The following is a 22,366-nucleotide window of genomic DNA, read 5'->3' on the forward strand; positions in this document are numbered from 1 at the left end:
CGGGTTAAAAAAAATGTTGTAATCTTAGTACTGTTCTTATCCATATTTTTCACTAAATTTAGAAAATAGTTGGCATCATCTTCACCTTTATGTGTCATTTGTGAAAGAGTAATGTCACTGGATTACAATAGCATGCCAAATTAGACACTTCATTCTAAGAAACCTTGCAGCTGAAGAATATATTAACTTGGAACTCCTCCTGTGGTTCGTACCTTCATGTAAAGTGTAGAGGAATCATACAAGGATTGCCAATTGTATACTCTGCTTCAGACAACTCATTCTTAGAAACATTTTGTGAATTTATCTACATTGTGTAACTTCACAGTACAGCTTAACAAAAGTGAAATAAAAAAATTACTATGCATGAGATAAAAACCTGGGACACACACGCATATAATATTTACTAGCCTGGTCATTGGGGAATTTTTTAATAAGTATTTAGATAAACTAGTCCCAAGTATGCAAATGCTCTTTGCAAAGTACTAGCCCAAATCCATAATTTACATCTACTGGCCCCAGACCATTGATTATCTCGAGCCCTGGGTAATATCTTCATTGTTGAAGAAAATCAAGCATGTACTTGTATGTGGGATTTCATTTTATTAAATTATAGTTGATCTTCTCTTGTTCATGGAAAATTTCAATTCATACCATAAAACAGCAAAAATTAAACCTTGACAACACTAAATAATTTCACATTATTATACAATATTGTGAGAATTTACTCACATCCTATGATATTTGTAAAATTTCATCAGGAAATTTTGTGTCTTTATTTTCACAAGATCACCATTGATGATTTATACACTAGAAATCTAATTAAAAAATGAAACATTCATAAGTGATTGATTTTATACTCATAAACACTAGCAATAGAAAATACCGAATTAAACAAGATCTACAGATAAAGTCCTAGACTCGATCATGAACCTCAATCCTGCCATATGAGTGGATTGGTCATCCCTCCTCAACAAATACATGTTTCATGTAAATGACGCCTCCCCTTCATTATTTACCTCCTCACTGTCCTTGGGCTCTGTCCAGTTATACAGCTGACATATTTGACTCAGGGAGTATTCATTAAACAGCTTCAGCCTCTGGGTTTTCGTTATGGTCTCATTCTCAACAACCTGTAGTATCGATTAATTAATTAATCAATGTTGTGTTTATCATGGTGCCTTCCATATAAGAACTTTTACAGACTAATTTCCATACTTACCTTTTCCAGAACTGTTTTCAGGATCAGTGTAATGTTGGCATGTTTGTCACGAATCAGGCCAGTGAACAGGGAGGCCAAAAACCCTAAAATACCCAACATCACGAATGAGCAATATCATTCTTTTAAAAAAATACATTGCCCAGACAGATAAAAGATAAAACTCAAAAATTATGATACAAAATCATGTATTTTAATATACAATATGTACATTGTATATACATGTATATGTAGTATACATTTTTTTGTCATATTCAAAGTATGAATTGGTAAAAACGTCTAAGCAAAATTTTAAAAAATAAATGTACTTGAGCATAAAACATCACAGCTAGCCATTACAAAATAAATGACAAGAATTTCTCCCAAATGAACATTTGTAAAACATATTACTGAGTAACTGTCAACACTAACCAACTTGTATAAAGAAGTATATTGCACACTAGTCGTTTCACAACTTCTCCAGTTTGAAATGCTGATTACAATTTGTGCAAAAGTAAAATCCAGAGAATGTAGTATAATGACAACAATAATCCATGGAGTGTTGTGTACTGACAACAGTATAGTCCACTGACCTTTAATGTTGACTAGTTGCTGTGTGACAGAGTTACTCCCCACCATTAGAAAAGCCATGACAAAGTGAATAAGGCAGGTCCTCACATCCTGGGGGTCCTGCCAACAGAAGGGAGATACAAGGCTTACATATACAACAAACTGTTACAAATTTGGGTAACTAAAGGCAAATAGTGGGGTTGGGGGTTGGGGTTGGACTTTATATGTGTATGATATATAGTTTTGTGGTGTTTATCGCAATCCACCTTTGAATTAGAACGCTTTGGCCGATATAGTATTGCGTTGTGTGATGACACAATTGAATCTGTTTGTAATACAATTGCGAAATGCAACAGAAACTCCCATTGGTCCATATGTATAAGTCCGCCCAAATTCCCTTATACGGGAGTAGTCAGCATTTGAAAACATGACAGCCAGATGCTAGATGAAAAAAAAAACTTCAAAGGAAGAAAGAGAAAAAGTTGTACTCTTGTGTTGTTGTCTCATAAATTTAATATAAACAAAATTCCTAACATATTTTCCTACTATACTTGTGTCCAAACATACCTTCAAATATTTATTAAAGCCCCATACGACCCAAAAACTCGATCACAGCTTTTGATGATTTCGTTCGTAGACGTAGCCATGTTAGGTCGCCAGTCAATTCGAATCCCGGTTCATTTCCATATTGGCACAATAGCGTCTAGATGTGTACTAATACCCCACAAATATTTTAGCTAAATTGTTTAAATAATATACCATCCCAGTCCTATTAAATGATAATTATTCAAATAGCTAAACTCACGGCAGTGCGGCTTTCATTAGTCATGAGCGGCCGCGCCGGCCAGTCTCTATCTAATGGGCTTATGTAGCATTTTCGTTCATCTAGAGCTTATTTTACCTTTACCAAAACTGGTACAAAAATGTTTTAATTTCTATTAATTATTCGTGTTGATAATAAATGAAGAGTGAATACATAACTTACAACCGATTTTATGAATAGATACCAATAGCAAGAGTTCGAATTGACCGGCTACCTAACATGGCTACGTCAACATACGAAATCACTTGAAGCTGCGAGTTTTCGGGTGGTGTGTGGCTTTAATGAATATTTGAAGGTATGTTTGGACGCAAGTATATAGTAGGGAAATATGTTAAGATTTTTTTTATATTGAGTTTATGAGACAACAACACAAGAATACATCGATATCAGGCCTCAACCGTCCGCAGCTTTTTGTGACCCGTAAATCAAAGGTTTCTATAAGACGTGGATCTTTTCAGAGAGCTATGTACAGTTCTCCAGCTACATTGAATCCGCTCGAGAAAATGGGCGGGCTGTAATCGGCCAATGAAAACTCTTGTTGTATTACATCAAACATGTCATTCAAATTGTTCAATCGTCTCATTCACAGGGGTTAAGCCCGTTTTGGGCCCGAACTCTGTGATACCATAAATTATCACATAGTTCGGGCCCAAAACGGGCTTAGCCCCTGTGGTCTCATTCAATTGTGTCGTCACACAACGCAATACTATATCGGGTAAAGCGTTCTAATTCAAAGGTGAATTGCGATAATATTTGAACCAATAGGTAATTACGTGTGGATAATTTGAGATCCATTTCATCTATTCATTATTCATTCATAATAGTCATGTTCATTTGGTTTCATCTTTCCATATTTGTATATACATGTATGTGGCCGTTCACTTTGTACATATATTTAATGTGAGCCATATAGAAGGAAAGACGTCTTCTAGAGCTTCATTAATTCCAGTGATTTTTAAAGACCCAATATAGGTCCAAATAACGGCCCTTTCCCCTCCCTAAAAAGACGAATTTTTTCCCAAATTAACTTGCACTTTTCCCAATAATAAAAACTGGTGAAAAACATATTTGTTATTAAATAAGTTCACTGTGAATAGTTTATGTACGACATGACAAAGACGCATCAATTCTAAATGATTTCGACAAAATAGTTGAAAATTTTAAAAGCTTAAAGAAAAGAAAGTTAAGTATGTAAAATAAAAGAATGACATCAATTTGAGTTTGATTTCTTGTTTGATTTCTTGTTTGATATGACATATTTAGCATATTTACAATAATGACTAGATTTTCCCAATTTGATCAAAATGTATACAATTTTTCCCAATTTGAAAGCCACAGGACCCTTTTAAAAAATTTTGAAAAATCACTGAATTCATATTTTCAGGAATTGCTCTGTTGATTTGTATATATTTACTATATTGTAATAAGCTGATATGGAATTCTTTAGCCTTTACCATATTCCAATGTTTACATGGCCATGACCATTTACAAAGACCACCTTTATTTGGACAAAGATGCTTCATTGCTGTTGTCGCACGTGTTACCACTTATATTACAGAAGTCGCTCCAACCCCCATCATTTAAGCGACAGATCTCATCCTCGACAGATCGAAGACGGATGTATTTTAGCTGTCAGTAAGCTATCCCCAATATAAATTACTCCCAATCCCAGGGAGATGTGCCAATCCATTGAAACTTGTTTATAAATCGTCTTTAGTTTCATTTTCATTGTCGTTTTAACCATTTCCATTTTGGGCTACAGAATTCCCCATCTTGTCTTCACATAGCACATTGTTTTAATTGTAAATATCATTTCTATGCTACTGAAATTGTAACAGAGTGGAGATACAGGGCTGACATATACAACAAACTGTAACGAATTTGAGTGTAACAATTTCTAAGCATTCCCATCATTACTTAATGATTAATAATCAATAATATTTGATCAAAACTTATATCTTCTTGTATAATGACAATAAAATAGTTAAAACAGCAAATATACACACCCATTACATGTATAAAAGCACATATTTAAATGTATCGTGTATCACAGCAGTAAGAGTTATTCCAGAAAACTTACAGGTGACCGACAATGCTCTCATCTCCTCACTCACAACAGGAAGAATTAAATTCAGATATTCTACTCGTGAGTTTACTTACCTCACTCAGAACAGGAAGAATTAAATTCTACTCGTGAGTTTACTTACCTCACTCAGAACAGGAAGAATTAAATTCTACTCGCGAGTTTACTTACCTCACTCAGAACAGGAAGAATTAAATTCTACTCGTGAGTTTACTTACCTCACTCAGAACAGGAAGAATTAAATTCTACTCGCGAGTTTACTTACCTCACTCAGAACAGGAAGAATTAAATTCTACTCGCGAGTTTACTTATTTCACTTACAACAGGAAGAATTAAATTCTACTCATGAGTTTACTTACCTTAGCATTCCTTCTGGTAAACAGAGATTGTACATGTTGGTGGGTGGTATCTAGCTGTAACAGTAGGGCCTTTGCCCCGCCCTCCCCCAGCATTACCAGAGCTCCCAACATTCTAAGAGTTGTCTTTACAGCGGCGGCCTTTATCTGGGGCCCCAACATGAAGTAGACGGAGGGCATTCCCACAGACAGGATCTTCTGCAGTATGGCTTTACCGACCGGGGCGTGCTTGGTTAGGTCATCCAAAATGCGGAGCAGAATAGCTTCTAATGCTCCAAAGATTGCATGATACTGTAGAGTGGGAAATCAGACGATTAATGTTGCTGTTTTATTGTGACAAAATTCACAATTATTACACATTTCAATAATTATATCAATAAAATCAAACATACATTTCAAATTAAGTGAATCATTTTGTATACCAACTGTTTCAAGATAGTACACACCACTTCATTGTGGTGCACTGTAAATGTTTTGCACCAAAAATTCCATTCATATAAATTATACTTGACATAGTGTTCATCAAAATTTGCCAAAACATAAAGTTCTAACATTAAAAACATCTCTTTTGAAGCAATCCTCCAAATATTCCTGTATAGTGATGCCAAAATACTGTATATATATACATATGTTGGTTTGGTTTTTTTATTCTTGCTTTAGTGTTTTGAAAGTTATCAAAATTTTAAATTTATAGAAGTCTCAATAAAAATGTGTAATTTAGTTATCATCTTTAAAAGTTCTCAATGGGAAGACTCTGGTCTGACCTCTGTTTCTTTTCTCCGGCCTCCCTCTAACAGCTGTAGTATCTCGGTACACTCCGGAGAGGAACGACAATATCCTGCCACAATGTCGTAGTCCTTGTTGTCTGTAACATGTTCTTCAGCCTGTTTGGCAAACTTCTCCAAAGCTGAAATAAATTAAGTCCATTTCAACATCAGATTCTTTGTCATAATGAAAGTTTTCCAACTGTCCTTTTATCAAATCATGTGGGTACATATAAAAAGGTTTTCCATTACTTTTAGAAAGTTTCAGTTGAAATATTTGCTTGAAATTTATTGCAAACAATTATATTCTGTGAATATATGACACCCCATATCAAATTCATTCTATTACTTGTGCTTCATTCTATTAAGAGTGGAAGACATTTTATGAATACTACTCATGCAAAACTTCACTACATGTAATAACATCCAGAGATAACATTGATTCAGCAGGTGTCTTACTTTTAGTGATAAAGATTCTTCATGAAATGAAGTGTTTCATTCAATAACATTTGTAAATGAGAGATGATTCAGACACCATTTCTCACGTGACCTGATGAATTTGTAACCAGAAAGGAGAAAAATGCAATGAACCAGACCGGGATTCGAACCTGGGCCCCCTGAATCTCTAGTCAGGTGCTCTACCAACTAAACTATCTGGCCATCGGTGATTGAACCCAGCTGATTGCTACATTCCTCCCTCTTTAAATTGTCTTCACATTTGTGCAGACACATAACCCAGATGTTTTTTGCCCCTGGAAAGACTTTCACCTGCAAGTTCAGGGGTTGTCAACGGCACCAAATGTAACTGGAAGGGAGAAAATGCAATGGGCCATACCGCAATTCAAACCCGGGCCCCCTGAATCTCTAATCAGATGATCTACCAACTGAGCCATCTGGCCACCGGTGATTGAACCCAGCTGATCACTACATTATCATATGAAGTGCAAATAATACTTGGAAATAAAATAATATGCACCATACCAGATTTTATAGCGCCATTCCAGTAAATATACATGCCATTCTGTGCATGTACATTATGTTATATGTGCTTCAGTGTACATATTTATTATTAAATTTGATGTCTAAAAGGCAGGACCCAATTCGAAAATAAAGCTTCTCTACTCTTCGTCATTCTAGTTCTTCATACAAAATTATACACTACAATATTTAAGTAGAGACATAGATGCTATGCACATATCTCTACTCTAGTTTAGTTGATCAGAAGCACAGCTGAAGCTCTAGCGCTCTGGCTAGTACAGTGAGTACCGACCTAAAAATGTCAAATTGGCATCTCTCAATTCAAATTTGAATCTGATTTCCGTATATTTCTCCTCCTGTTTCTTCTTTTTGGGGGAGGAGTTTCCATTTTCATCCAAATTTTGCTTTCTCTTTTTCCTCGATGAAACTTTTTCCTTCATGATTTTGTGCAACCATGTGCACGTGTGTTTACAACGTTGTTTCGGAACGTTTCTTGTGTTATTAATCAATCGACTTCCGGTCGCATGACAACAATAATAAAGGTAGAGGAGTTTCGAAAAGAACTACACCAAATGATGACGTTTTACACACAGATTGAATATACACAATCACAAGAGACGAAGTCATCTTTTATTTACATTTCACAATAGTTTAAATACATGTCCAGTTCCTAAAGTGTGACGTTAGAGCATAGCTTGAAAATGTCGATGGATAGTATCCTTTTTAAAAATAGTTAAATATGGATGGTAAGTGGGAGAAAGTGCACATCCTCTTCCTAGTCTAAGGGCTAGACTCCTTAGCTTCTTCATAATCTGCAGTTGCTCTCTCTCTCTCTCTCTCTCTCTCTCTCTCTCTCTCTCTCTCTCTCTCTCTCTGGTCAGTCTGATTTTAAAATCTTTAAGGTTAAGAAGTGATTGGTTAATGGATCGGATTCATCAGAATAATCTGACACATCGATTAATGATAAATGAACACACGATGATGATCGCAGGAAGATGACAACTTGTTTCTACTGGTTTCATGTCTAAAAAGACCAGGCCAGGATAAAGATCCTGGGTTGATTTCTTTAAGCTGTAAACAGGTTGGGAACACTTCCCCTATAACGAGATATTCTCGCTAAAATGCAATTATCCCTGTCTAACGAGAATAAATATAATATATCCCGTACAACCGAGAAAAACACCTGTGGAATACATCTCTTCGTGTTTCACGTGAAAAGAAGAAAAAGTGCTAAAATGTGTGATACTTCTGCAAATATATTAATCAAAACAAAAACACTCACAATGTGTATTGGATTTCAGACTGCTTCCCTCTTACGCAGCAACTTTGACATGCAATTTCATGACTATGTTGTCAATTTCATAGAAACAATTCGCATCATGTTGAGTGTGTGTCGCACTTATTCAACGTTGCACGGGATTTGACATTATTTTCAATAAAGACGCAAAAACACCTGTTTATGGTAATGTTTATTTCATGCTAAAGAGGGATAATCGTGTTTTAGCGAGAATATCCTCGCTATAGGGGAAGTGTTCCCAACCTGGTAAAGATATTCAAAGAATGAGGAATTTATAGTGGTCAGTGGCCAGTTGATAGAGCACCTGATTGGAGAATTTAGGGGGCCCGGGTTCAAATCCTGGTATGGTCCATTGTATTTTTTTCCCTTAATGTTACACATGTATTTTTTTTTTAACTCAGATAATTTCCCCTTCTCTCTCTCTCTCTCTCTCTCTCTCTCTCTCTCTCTCTCTCTGATTCGGGTCCTATGTAACTTAAAAAGTTCTTCATTACTCTTATATCAACAGAACAAAGTTAATATACATAGATTTTGTTTGAAATAAATTAATCTAAAAGTTCATCGTACTAACTTGTAAGCCTATGGCGATAGTGTCTTAAAACCTTGGAAATATTAAAATAATAAAAACTGTGACCATGTTCTAAGTCACATGTCATTATAAGTATGTGATCTTAAAGTTTACGAAAATCTCATTCTGTTGTTCGAATATGTAATTTAATGAAATTATGTTAGTACGTTATCACTTACATTCCCTGTACTCTCTACATGATGATGTCACTTTAGAAAATCTTAGATTGCTAATTAAAACCACATATTTAACCTTTCTATTCAATTTCAAAATATACATGCCCAAGTAATATTTGCCATTTCTTTACAATATATGTACTGGAATGAAATATATCATAGGGTAGACAGTTTGTTAAGTTTCTTACTTGTCTGTCCAAAAGTTGAGTAAAATGACTGGTGAGATTTTTTGGAAAGATGTGGATAAGTTGCAGGATTTTACTGAAGGAGAGATGTGGATATTTTTTCAGGGATGTGGATAAGTGTAACAGATTAGATTTTGGGAGCATTGTGAATGTGTTTCAAGGATTATGCTTTGGGAGAGATGTGAATAAGTGTAAGATAATCAATTTTAGGAGATATGTGGATGTGTTTCAGGGAATGGTCTTTTAGAGATATGTGGATATGTTTCAGGGAATGGTCTTTTAGAGATATGTGGATGTGTTTCAGGGAATGGTCTTTTAGGAGATATGTGGATGTGTTTCAGGGAATGGTCTTTTAGGAGATATGTGGATGTGTTTCAGGGAATGGTCTTTTAGGAGATATGTGGATGTGTTTCAGGGAATGGTCTTTTAGGAGATATGTGGATGTGTTTCAGGGAATGGTCTTTTAGGAGATATGTGGATGTGTTTCAGGGAATGGTCTTTTAGGAGATATGTGGATGTGTTTCAGGGAATGGTCTTTTAGAGAAATGTGGATGTACTTTAGGAAAGGCGTGGAAAGATATATATTGCAATTAATTTAAAGAGGTTTGCACTTCAGATTTGGAGTAATGTAAATTTTTTGGGAAGTGTATTTTTGGTTTCTACATTGAAGGAGAATTAGGAAATTAAAAAGAAAAACTAGCATCGCAATGCTTGTTATTGAGCTACAGTGTTGTAAACATGACCTTTTTGCACTTAGAATTTATTCAATTGAACTTGATTTTTCTGTTTGTGTCAACACAACATAAGCAACACAATTAATCAATCATTGCATAGAATAGATATACAATCATGTAATGACCTTTTTGCGCTTGATATATGAAACTTCATGATATCAAAATTGAGAGTTTAAAAGGACATATCAGGAGTAATGTCAATTTCTAAAATTTTACATAATTTGAACATTAAAAAAGTGGGGGTTGGAGATAAAAAAAAATTAAATTATTGGCAAAAATACTGAATTTTTATACAAAATTTCTAGTTAATTAATTAAAACTTTTTTAAGAATCGGTGCTCCATTTGGAAAAATATATCAACCAAGTTAATGAATTACAACATTTGAACTAGTTCCAAGTCTCAACTACCTGTATCATAAATTATAAAACTGAAATACATGTATAGTCCAGGAGTATAAAGATAGATGATACATTGGATGAAACAGAAACAGTACCCGGTAATATCATGCGAATTAGAACTTTTTGATTAATGAATCCTTCCGTCACAAAATATAGTCCTTGCCAAACCCTTTCAAAATTTGAATTGTCACACAATTTTTCAACTGGGTAGGGTTCAGCAATAGATGTGTAATATGTTTGCACCAATGGGATCAGTATTGAACCAGTAAATACATAGTTGTAGCATCCTGCACAGTTGTGCTCAAAAGCTCAGGAGCTAACTTCCTTACATGGTTATAATTCAAACCAAGAAATTGTTATCATTTATGAATTATTGTAGTTATATTGTGATATCAGAATCATTTCATTGTGACACTACAGTGACTGCACGTATCACATCGTGACATGACACTCAGCATGTGTAATCAAAGCACCATTTGAGGAGTAATGTTACGTAGGTAAAAGGGAAAACGTTTACAAATTTAATTACCTAATATGTTATTGTGATTAAAACCAGCTCCTCAATCCATTACATGTTTAGCGACAAGAAAAAAAAAAGAGGAGCGGATCAAGAAGCTGTTTTTAATACATTTATGTTTAAGCAATAATTGTTTTTTACATCTATCATATTAACACAGAATGGATTTGCAGATTTGAATAGTGCTTCTTATGAAAATTTACTGCACACCCTTTTCGTTTTATTACAGAATAGATATTTACTTTTATTTACGTGATAGTGTGATGATTACATGTTAATCATTTTAAATTTTGATGTTCTATGACTTCCATTACTTTTAAGTTATGAGTCGACAAAATGCGCCGGTCATCGGGGATTATCAAGGTGTTTTTTTTACTAATGGTAAAGAGTACCTTTCCCCTTTTGACAAAAAATAAATATTTCCCTTTCCACAGGTAAAAATTTCTCTTCAATTGTAGAAAATTCACAAGATCAGTCTAATTAAAATCAGATCCGGAGTGTAACAGTATGAGAAGATCTGATTTTAATTAGATTGACGTACACAAGATTGTATGAGAATTTTAACAAAAATCATTTTCATGTATTCTAATATTCTAAGTCATGTTCTATAATTATCAAAGTCTAGTGCTTTGATATACATGTATAATGTAATCTGTATTTATCCTTAATTGTGTCAAAGAACATCTGTTTAACCTCAAGTTTGCAGCCAAAGATTTGGAAAGAAATGCCAAAAAAAGTGAAAAATCAGAAAAAGAAGAGAAAACCAAATGTAAAAAGGTAAGGCAAGCAGGCAGCACTTAGATGCTATACATGCATACCTAGTGTTAAATCTAAAGCAAACTAGCATGGCACCAATGATGTACAAAAAAAGGGGGATTTCACAACCCAAGGTTTTGACTTTAGGATGGGTCCAAATTAGTCATATCTTTTGATGTTTTAATGTTAATACACCTATTAGTATTATATAAAACCTTTCATCAATGGATGCACTTTTGTGGGCATTTAAGTTTTAAGAACATATCTTGTTTTATACTGTTGCTGAACATTAGAATTTAGCTTAGATATTCAGAACAGGAATTTTTTTCTAGATTTCATAGCCTTTGGGAGTAGTGATACTTTTTCACTAGTATTCAAGTGACCGATAAGGCCTGTGGGCCTCTTGTTCGAGTATGCTTTGGAGCTTGCTCAGAGTTGTACTCAAAACAAACATGGCTGAGTTTGAGTATGAGTATGGTAAAAGTTTTATAACCTCCAGGTCGGATCTGTATGTATATATGTATCAAGTGAATGGTCGGAGAGTTTTGCAGGTTTGAAATTTTGTGATCTGTAGAAAATAATGGTTAAATCTTTATTACAGTGCATGAACAAATTAGATCAAGACTCTTAGAAATTGTTAAATTCTTTACAAGGTTTTGTTGCATTCAATTTGATAAAAACATATATATGTCTTGCATGTATGTGTCACTTAATCTCCAATGATTTTGATGATAAAAATTGTAATTTCAGGCTATGCAAAAAGGCAATGCGGAAGGGGCAAAGATCCATGCAGAAAACGCAATAAGACAGAAAAATCAGGCTTTGAATTATCGTAAAATGAGTGCCAGAATAGACGCAGTGGCGTCGAGGGTTCAGACGGCCGTCACGATGAAGCAGGTGAAAATTGATTCTCGCTGATAGATTCACCAAATTCGATGGCTGACAAAATACTGTATAAGTAGAATTTTTAGCGAGGATTTCATTTTGGCATTAGTGAGGGTGTTAAGATCGCAAAAATTGAATATCACTAATATTTATTCCATATCAGAGGTAATAGCTATCTTTCTTGGAATTCTAAAGTTGCTAAAATTAGTTCTCGCAAAATATATATACACATGATTTATGGACAAATCGCTAAATTTGCGATTCGCTAAAAGTACCATTTATACAGTACAATATGATAGAAGACAAATTGTTTAATTCAGCAAATGATGTATTGTTTCCTTGTGTGCTTACTTAGAAACAGGTGCATTAGTAAATTCCCATACTTAGCACGATGAGGTTCTAGCTTTTGTAACCTATTTTGTCAGCCTCAAAATTAGTGACCCACACTGCTTCAGATGGTAATACTAGAATGATTTTAAATATTGAGAGATTGGTGTAATACAGAAGTACTACTGCTAACAATTCAATTCTGGCATGAATCTTTTTAGCTGATTGCACTATAATATTTTATTGGTTCATTGTCTGAGAATTTTAAATACTATGAAACTCCTCGATACTGACCAGCTGTCGGGCTGAAGAAAATGGCCGGTTGAGAGGGGTGGCCAATTTACAAAAAATTCACAACTGATAACTAGCTATGTCCTTTTTCCTTATACTCCTCACTATTAAACATGAGTTTTGATTTTTAAGAAATTTCAAACATTTTTCAGGTTACAATTTTCATCATTGTAAGTGCACACAAGCTGTAAAGCTAAATAAGATTATGTAGGGTATCAGGATAAAATTTTGGCACTTAAGTACATGTAATTGATAATATACGTACGGCCAGACACAACTCTAATTTATTGCAACTGCTATTTTTGAAATTATTACCAGGTTGACTTACTGAAAAACGTAAACTCTAAAAACAGAAACACATATGGTAGAAACTTTATTTTGACTTCTCCATTGTCATCCATCTTGCTTAAATTCTCCTCAATATTTTTTTTTTTAAATACATAACAAATCTGGTAACACATGAAACCACATGTAGCCTACCCTGATGTTGAAAATTTGTCATTGAATTATGTTTAATGATACATATTTTATATTTGGCTTCACATTGTATTACATCACACTTTTTAAATCTTTTAGGATGTACGTGAATTCGAAATTTACAAAGTATTTCTATTTGTGAATATTCATGTACCTGTAACAAAACAATGCCAACACATATTAACTAATCTTGTCATTTATTTCATTCAGGTGATAAAAAACAATCCATATTTTACTGCCTGTTAGTTTTATCTTTTATATTCGATACTTTACTATTTTCGCATAGAGCATGGATAGATGTATATTAGGCAGAAATGAAATATACTTGTGTTTCCTATTTCACTCCCCCAAAATTAGGTAGGTAAAGCATTTCATTTTATTGATTCAAAAATAGTTCATTTGAAATCTTAGTTTTTGATACACTTTGAATACTTGTCTATATATATATATACATTACAAAAAATACAAACATTTTGAAGATCAATAGTAGTCAAGATGTGAATCAGAGAAACTCGAATGTGAAAAGAAAAAAAATTGCACTTTGAAAATTGCAGATTTTCATTTTATTTATATAGTCAATAAAATCTTTAGGGTTAGCAGCAAAACAGTAGGAGAAACCAGAAACACACTTTTATTTTATTTTAGCCTTATCACTATTTCTTTTCTGTGTCTTTATTTTTTTATCTTATTTGAAATTTTTTGTATTGAGTTAACTTAAAAAACTTCAAAATAATAGTTCGCAATCTGCAGACTTGAACCCAGGGCCCCTTGCTTGACAAGGGAATGCACTATCCATTTTGCTAAGGAGTCATTGTGCTAGGGATTGATACATTTTATATAGTAACTAAATTTTATAACTGTTGTGAAGAAAACTTGTCTAAATATTTGATTAACACAAAAATGATAAGTTATCATCCATTTTTGATAATTATGCACCAGTAAAATAACAATCTAATTAATATTGCATTTAAAATATTTGCATCAATTAACAATAGAAGTGATTGCCCTTGGCTCCAATAAAAAGCAAATATGAAATCTTGATATTTTAGAGAGAAAAAATAATGACAGGCAGAATAATAATTGTCATCATGTTACATTTTGAATAATGTAGCCCTTTCAGATTTTTTTTTAGTTCTGTAGTTCTGACATTTTCTAACAACAACCCCCCCCCCCCCCCCCCCCCCCCCCTCCAAAAAGAAGTCGGAGAGGGCTACATTATTGCAGCTAAAAGTTCATGAGCCTTCAGTCATAAGGAGTGATGTGCTCACAGACCACACATGTTAACACCTCCAGCCATGGGAATTTAGATGCATGGCTTCTCACTGTCTCTAACTGTGACTGGTTTTATTGGGGAGTATTGCCTATGTTTGTTAATGATAAATTTACAACAACTTAAAAATATACTGGCAGATGTTTGATTTTCAGCAGGTGGCTGATATTATGAGAATATCTGTAAAACTTGCTGGAAGTTTCAAAATTGGCTGATTTTAGGGGGAGTTTAATAGGCGAAAACTGAACACAGTTACTTATACGCAATGTCAAGTTTCACTTCATTTTGACACCTGTTTAATCAGACAATTCACAAATCGTCTTCTTCTTGCTTTTTAGTTTTCCAGTAGTTGATGACTTTGATCATTTCAAAGTCGATACTATTTTTTGCAACAGCGTCAAGTCCATAAGAAACATTCATTTCCTTAGTCACATGATGTCGGACAACCTTGACCTTTCCATCACGACATCCAATCCACAAGATGTTATTGACCATTGCAAGACAGTAGGGCTTCAATAGTCCATTTTGATTTGTCAGAAGGTATCGAATAAACTGCCCATCTGCGGTAATGATATGCACACGGTCGTTGCTGTAATCACTGACAAGAAGGTTGTTGCTGACATCACAACAAATCATGGAGGGGTCAAACGGTTTGGTAGAGTCGAATCCAAAGTAGCGGAACTTCAGTGCGCCTTCTTTTCTCAAAACCACGACTCGTCCACTGTTAGCAGTTAGAACATCGACAACACAGATGTCCAAGTTTCCATTCTGGACTGCTCGGTATGGACAGGCAAACAGTCTCGTTTGTCCATCCAGCTCAAATTCGTACTCCTTTAATACTCGCCCTCCTGGAGACATGTGCCAGACCAGATTTTTGCCTTTTTCAAACTTGGAATCAAAGTCCTCCGAATCCAAAGTAACCAGTAGACATCCCTCCGACATCAGGCTAATTCCCAGTGGTGTCAGAGGCTTGGTTTCTTTGATCACTGAAACTGCACCAGTCGTAGAGAGCCTTTTAATGCACTGAGCCATATAATCATTGAAATACATATCTCCATTTTCCATCAAAGTGCAGTCGCCAAAGTATGCACTGTGCTTTTGCTTCCGTTTTCGCTCGCCTTTAATCGTTGACAAGGTACTAAAATCTTCAGAGACTCCATGAATCCAGGCGATGTCTTCTGATTCAGGGGATATGCTGGCAATTGTTTTTTCACCTATGTTGAACTCGGAGATTGCTGTGGCATTCATGTCGGAAACATTTTGGGCCTTTCCAAGCATTTTCTCGACCAGATGAATTTCGATATTGCCTTTTACGAAGATAGAAAGTTCACCAAAACAAGAGATGTTTTCATGAGTCATAGACTTCATTTCATTCATCATTGCCTTTATTTCACCATGCTCTGCCAAAAACTGCGTGTTGGATGCTCGACTTTGCTCTAGGCTCGCCGTCTTCTGTCGTAGATTTTCAGCGTGGGTGCGGAATCGATTTTCCAATTTTGTTAGCTTGGAATTATTCTTTACTAACTCTTCCTCTGCCTGCCTGACCTGATTTTCAATCAATATGGAGATAACATTCAACATCTCTTTTTCTTGCTGGTGAATCCTGTTGATTTTCTCGGTGGTTTTTCTGACATTTTCTGTCTTCAGTTCTTGAATATGTTTTATATTTTCATTTATCTGACAGAAGTGCCCTTCCTGAATGCCCTTGTTCGTTTTAGTGACATTTTTCCAGTTCACCGAGAATCTGGAAATGGCTCCCCATTCATGAAATGAATGAACTTTGTCCACACTGCAAACTTCACAGATAGAGAAATCACAAGTCCAGCAGTAGAGGCTGAGAGGTTTTGAGGGGTGGATCCTGCATTCTTGCAGTCTCTTGTTTTCTCTAACATATTCCATCACCGTTCACTAAATAACCATAACTGTATTTTAAGCACAAGTCTGCAGAGTGTTTTGAGAAATCGTTTGGTAATAAGAGGAAGTATTATTGTACATAATTCCAGAGATTGCATCCATGCTGTATTCTGCCTCTTTATTCACTTCAATCAAAATGTTTTCTCCAAGATGAAAGACAGTTGGTATGACCAGTATAGACACAGAAAAGGGCTGTTACTATGAAACAGAACAAGACAACTCCACGAGGCAGTATTCCTGTAACATAAATGAGAATATTCGTTGGAACTGATTATTGTATTGAATTTCCTTATAAATAGGAAATGAGTCATTTTGTCCCATTTTATTGTTCATACATGTATAAACAGTATATAGAGTGATGCACTTTTAAAACCACTTGAATTTTATACTAATTTGCTTGATTTTTTGTCCATAAGTACCCTTTTCAGGAAGAGGAATTAATGGAATATAATTTGTTTAAAATTTAATGCATTTTTGAGTTAAGTACATTTGTAGTACCTACATTTATATCATATTTACTGTACATGAGTGTATAGGTATATTACTGTGTAATTGAGAGCAATGATAAGTATTTAGATTTTAACATGGTGTAAAAGTTTTTCTAAACTTTCGTGCTTAGAAAGTTTCTCCGATGTTTTAAGTGGGTCTATAGTGTGCATGTACTGAGTTTTATTAGGTGTAAATATTTGTGATCTGTATTATAGGTAACAGGATCTAAGTATTTGTGATCTGTTTTATAGGTAACAGGATCAATGGCAGGGGTGGTAAAATCCATGGAGTCTGCAATGAAGTCCATGAATCTGGAAAAGGTATGTAATTCTGATCATTGTCACAGAATCAGTAAATCACATGACAGAGTTCACTATGTCAGAAGAAGAGTTCAACTGGTTTCCATGGCAAATAGATACACATAGTAGCACTATTTCCTCTGCAGTTGGATATTTGAGAAGTACTAAGACTTCAGATATACCTATAACCCCAATTCAGTTGATAAAACATCCCAATCTCATTAAATTTAGATGTTAGATCTCTTCATGAGTATGTAAGCGGATGTAACATCTAATTTTGATTAGATTGTGAAATATCCTTGTCTGTAATTAAAATAGCATGATAAAACAAGAGCTTTTCCACATATATACTTGTTCTGTATTTAGTATTTTGGTCTAATTCATGTTACTGATATCTAGAAATCACTGTTTTCTATCACAAATGTTCAGTGCATATTTTTAAGAACAAATACATCGCCCAGTTGCTACTATTAATGAAGCTGTAATTTGACAGGTATCCCAGTTGATGGACCGATTTGAGCAGCAGTTTGAGAACCTTGATGTCCAGACGCAGGTGATGGATGCCACCATGAGCAACACATCCACACTGACCACTCCACAGGGGGAGGTGGACAATTTGATGCAGGAGGTGGCGGATGAGGCAGGGTAAGGATTAGGGATGTGGAATGGGGTAGGACAGGAAGGAAGTAAAAAAAAAATGAACAGGAAGTGTTTCAATTTTTACATAGATGGCGACATGATCCATATTTAGTATAAGCAACCTGTTTTGAAGTGAATAAGATGGGTTTATTTATTTATAAAGTGTGATTAAAATTTATGATTTTCTGTTTAAAATCCCTGAATAATGGCATGAAGTTTCAGAAGAGTATGAATTCTTTCAAGTGTTATGGTGTCAAGTGGGAATTTTCTGAAACAGTGAAAAAAAATTCCACTTGAAAAATTAATGGATGAAGTCACTGGTCTTTTTTGGTTTAAGTAGATCTGAAATTAGCTTTAGCGACATGTTTGATTGCTGAAATGTTTTGTGGTTTCAGGTTGGAGTTAAATCTAGATCTGCCCTCAGCACAGTCCACCTCTTTATCCAGTACTGCCCAGGCTTCCACAGAACAAGTACGTAGTCTTACTGGTAACCTCGGTTACAGTCAAAATTGCACATTTACAACATAATTTATGAAGGACATGAGATGAAAAGCATTTCTACCCTATTGGTTAAGTGTATAAAGATTTTAAAGATGCTTTGAAGAGCATCATGGATCTATGAACTTTTTCTTTTGTATGAAATTAAAAATTATGTGCATTTGGTATCAAAAATAATAATTTTTAAAAAAAATGGTGGGCTTTTTGAAACAGGTTTGGCACTCCCTGGTTTTGCCCAAACTTTCAAGGATATTTTGATAAATTACTCTACCGACATGCAAACTTTTTTGGGGGAAAGGGGTTCTATACTTTAAGTCAATTTAGAAAATTCAGAGTTGTTGAAAACTCATTTGACAGCCTGTCATTTGGACTAACTGACAAGTGATTCCAGTCAAAATAAGTAAGGCAGTCCGAATAGAAAAGACTTGGCAATTTTCTTTAGTAATAGTTTAATATCAACAAAATAGGTCCTTTTACAGAGATAGATGTATTATTTTCGTAAATATTCATTTCTGAGTGGTATAAATTTTCGTAATGCCGATGGTCTTAAAAATCTGTGAACTTAAGTACCAGTGGTCTTGATATCAACTATAATAAATTTTTGTTTTAATTTAAGAGGGATTTTGTGCAAACAGTGGTGCTCATTGAATATATTGCTTATTTATAAATGTATTGAAGAATCATTTTTGAAAATACATGAGGGTATGAACTGCATTAGTGTTCATGAAAAATATGCTGGCCTGAAACGTTACAGCTCATAACCTCATGTATTTTCAGAATTGAAATTCATTTCTTATATATCTACATGTATATTACAAATCACATTTTCCTCTATGAACCAACCAATTTCAGCACGCGACACAATCCGTTCATATTGACTATGAGCGGATTATGAACTAGCTTAAAGCACGCGACTGAGAGAGCGTAATGATTTGAAAAAATACAACATGTGTTACAAAGATCTCGCAAAGTCACACCTCGGATTAAGATTGTGAACTTAGCGGATTATCATCCCAATCTTGCTGTCTCCTAGCTCCAAAATACAGTGCACCGTGCAATGTTGATAAAAGGCAGCGTGAGATGATGTGTGACGTCATGTCTATGTGTTGCTACTGTGACAGAGGCTAGGAGTTCATTTTATACAACAAAATAGAAGCAATGTAAACAAACGGTGTTTTAATAAAGGAATATAAATATAAGAAATGAACATCACTTTTGAGCTGTTCATGGTCAATGTGAACAGATTTGGATTTCAGCACGATTCACAAGTGATGTTCATGTCTTAAATAAACATTCTACTTTTCTTTCTGTCGGAATCCCCAGTCGTTACAATAAAAATAGATGTGATATATTTGTCAAGTAGATGTAGTTCTGTAAACTTTAAAGGGGCATTAGCTGTGAAAGTGATTACAACCATTTTTTCTCAAATCTCTCAATGGCATAGGAATATATATTATTGACTAATAAAAACATTTATTTTGTACAAAAGCAAGAGAATCCTAATAAAACTACATTAGATAACTACTCTTAGTGTAAAGAAATATATAAGGAAGAATTATTGGCTTGCAAGACAATAATCATTTAATCATCAAAATTACACATTCATGTGCCTGATTTAAGGTTAAAAAGTGTTTGAAACAATTAAATACTGGCTTTATTACTGACATATATAATATAGAGCAATTTTCATTGAATTCAATTTTTTATGGCGTAATTACAGTTAATACCCCTTAAATTACATTATAGGAAAGTAAAAGCCTTTCATACAAGTTAAAGATTGTCCACATTTCACACCGAGTCATTGCAATTGGCAGTGAGAGTACCAAACCTCCCCTCCACCATCATTACAGTTAATCTATCATTACGTCTGCTATTGACGTTAGGTCACAGATCTCGGGATTCTTGGAACGCTCCGCCCACCAATCATTTCGATTGGTTAGAATGAAGAAGTAGTCCTAGGGAGCAGCACTAATTTTGCAGGGATTTTTTCTCAGATGAAGGGAAATAGATAATTTTATTGTATAATTACTTTTATACTGAGAAAAACCTTTAGAAGTACAATAATAACATTTTTCAGACATTTGGAATGGAGTATTCAACATTCATGTTGGATATTGCCAATATTAATTTACATGGGTTTTGTCTGTTTGATGGGCACTTTCTTAACAGGCAGCATTGTATATAAAAAAAAACAAACAAACAAAAACAACCAAAAAAAACATAGACTTACATGTAACAACTTTTAATCTGTGTTCTTTATTATTCTAGGATGAACTTTCACAAAGACTGGCAAAGCTGCGACAACTGTAGAAGTTGTGGAAAAGACACACCAAGCCTCTAGTGTACTGTGATTATCAGGACCTTTAAGTCGGGCATACTCTTCAAACACAGCAATGACTGAGATGTATTATACAAAACCTGCGATTATCAGTGCATATCTGATTTCTCAATCAACATTATTGATATAATTAGGAATGAAACTTAAATGTATTTTGTAGTAGATTTATTTATAGGGATCGAAACCTATCCAGATTTTCCAGAGAAGAATGGAAGTGGATGTAGCATCTTTGGTTTTTAAGTTGAAATACATGTTCATATTATTAATGTAAACGAGTTTATTCTGTAAACTTTATACTATGTACATGTATGTACGAAGGGTGCCATCTCAACCATAACATGTTTCAAGTCTGAAACACGATATTCACATGGATACAATGTGCAAGATAGATTTTGTCATTTCATGATAGGCTGCAGTGAATTAGATTATTTACTGTTTTTTAACTGTAACAAATACTTCATGTTCTGTGTAAAGCTCCTTATTGAGTGTATTGTGAATTTTATGTTTGTTTGACTTGTAGTATTCATACATGCATATTTTGTACAGCACATATTGACATGACAACATTGTCAAAATATTTAATAAAAACATATTTCAGGTCATATCATTGTTCTTTCAGAGTTTGGTTCTATATGTATTTGTTGTATTCCTGTGTTATTTAAACATACCAGAATATATCAATTGCCAAAAACAATTTTTGAGAGATCAAAGGTGGCATGTGGTTAGCACTAGAGATTGCTTTTATGAAAAACAAATGTCTCCCCAGCTCCAAATAAAACCTCCTCCCCTTGATGTACTGCATGGCACAGAGGAGAAGGTATTAGCAGGAACATAGACATTATGAACTCTGATAAGCCATATAGGAGAAGTGTTCACAAACCATTTTACACACTCCACCCCTCAGATCCACTATAACGTTAAGGATAACAATTGGAACCTCCTGTCTGCATGATATGCACATCTGCAAATGGCATTGAAGTATTGTACACAGTCTCAAGAATATCTGATAAGCCATATAGGAGAAGTGTTCACAAGCTCTTTTAACATCCTCCACCCCTCTTCGATCCACTTTAACTTTTATAAAAAAGATATTTGGGTCCTCCCATACCGACAATATGCACATCTACAAATGGCAATGAAACATTGTACAAGGTTTCAAATCTATCAAATAGATGAAGTGTTCACAGGCTATTTTACATCCTCCACCACTCTTAGATCCACTATAACTTCTAGAAAAATAATTGGATCCTCCTCTCCCGACAATATGCACATCTACAAATGGCAATGAAGCTTTGTACAAAGTTTCAAATCTATCCAATAAGCCACATAGAAGAAGTGTTCACAAGCTATTTTACATCCTCCACCTCTCTTAGATCCACTAAAGCTGTAAGGAAAATAGTTGGATCCTCCCGTACCGACCTACAAATTTTAATGGCAATGAAGCATTGTACAAAATTTCAAATCTATCCGATAAGCCAGGAGAAGCGTTCACAAGATTTTGTGAAAGACGTATATATATATAAGAGGAGAGACATAAT

General features: G+C 34.5%; 2 protein-coding genes across 8 annotated transcripts in view; one reads left to right on the forward strand and one right to left on the reverse strand.

Annotated features, from left to right (window-relative positions):
• Positions 1 to 7,258, reverse strand: part of LOC125674745 (nucleolar pre-ribosomal-associated protein 1-like) — a 47,029-nt gene extending 39,771 nt beyond the window's left edge. For 5 of the 6 annotated variants that reach the window (XM_048912014.2, XM_048912011.2, XM_048912013.2 and 2 more), the window contains exons 1-6: positions 7,062 to 7,256; positions 5,792 to 5,934; positions 5,031 to 5,318; positions 1,789 to 1,885; positions 1,220 to 1,302; positions 1,017 to 1,130 (exon numbers count right to left, since the gene is read on the reverse strand). In XM_048912014.2, the coding sequence (XP_048767971.2) occupies positions 1,017 to 1,130; positions 1,220 to 1,302; positions 1,789 to 1,885; positions 5,031 to 5,318; positions 5,792 to 5,934; positions 7,062 to 7,209 (873 nt within the window). In that variant the 5' untranslated portion in view covers positions 7,210 to 7,256. Of the gene's footprint in view, positions 1 to 1,016; positions 1,131 to 1,219; positions 1,303 to 1,788; positions 1,886 to 5,030; positions 5,319 to 5,791; positions 5,935 to 7,061 lie in introns of all 6 variants that reach the window. The other variant, XM_048912015.2, reaches the window with a different exon arrangement.
• An 18-nt stretch (positions 7,259 to 7,276) lies between these two features.
• LOC125674895 (charged multivesicular body protein 1b-like) lies at positions 7,277 to 21,430 on the forward strand. 2 transcript variants are annotated; one of them, XM_048912254.2, is made up of 7 exons: positions 7,277 to 7,483; positions 11,325 to 11,422; positions 12,152 to 12,298; positions 17,306 to 17,374; positions 17,847 to 17,998; positions 18,388 to 18,463; positions 20,759 to 21,430. In XM_048912254.2, the coding sequence occupies exons 1-7, from the start codon at positions 7,471 to 7,473 to the stop codon at positions 20,798 to 20,800; spliced, it is 597 nt and encodes a 198-aa protein (XP_048768211.1). In that variant the 5' UTR covers positions 7,277 to 7,470; the 3' UTR covers positions 20,801 to 21,430. The 2 variants fall into 2 exon arrangements, with proteins under 2 accessions (XP_048768211.1, XP_056014418.1); XM_056158443.1 differs by lacking the exon at positions 20,759 to 21,430 and having other exon boundaries at positions 7,302 to 7,483; positions 18,388 to 18,672.
• The last annotated feature ends 936 nt before the right edge of the window (positions 21,431 to 22,366 follow it).

Source organism: Ostrea edulis, chromosome 3 (assembly GCF_947568905.1).
Source record: "Ostrea edulis chromosome 3, xbOstEdul1.1, whole genome shotgun sequence".
In the NCBI taxonomy this organism is placed as follows: domain Eukaryota; kingdom Metazoa; phylum Mollusca; class Bivalvia; order Ostreida; family Ostreidae; genus Ostrea; species Ostrea edulis.

What these genes read in the sequence shown, in the direction of transcription:
- LOC125674895 (XM_056158443.1), top strand. An exon ending in AGAAAACCAAATGTAAAAAG is followed by an intron (nt 11,423 to 12,151) that starts GTAAGGCAAGCA and finishes TTGTAATTTCAG; the next exon opens with GCTATGCAAAAAGGCAATGC. An exon ending in CGGCCGTCACGATGAAGCAG is followed by an intron (nt 12,299 to 17,305) that starts GTGAAAATTGAT and finishes TCTGTTTTATAG; the next exon opens with GTAACAGGATCAATGGCAGG.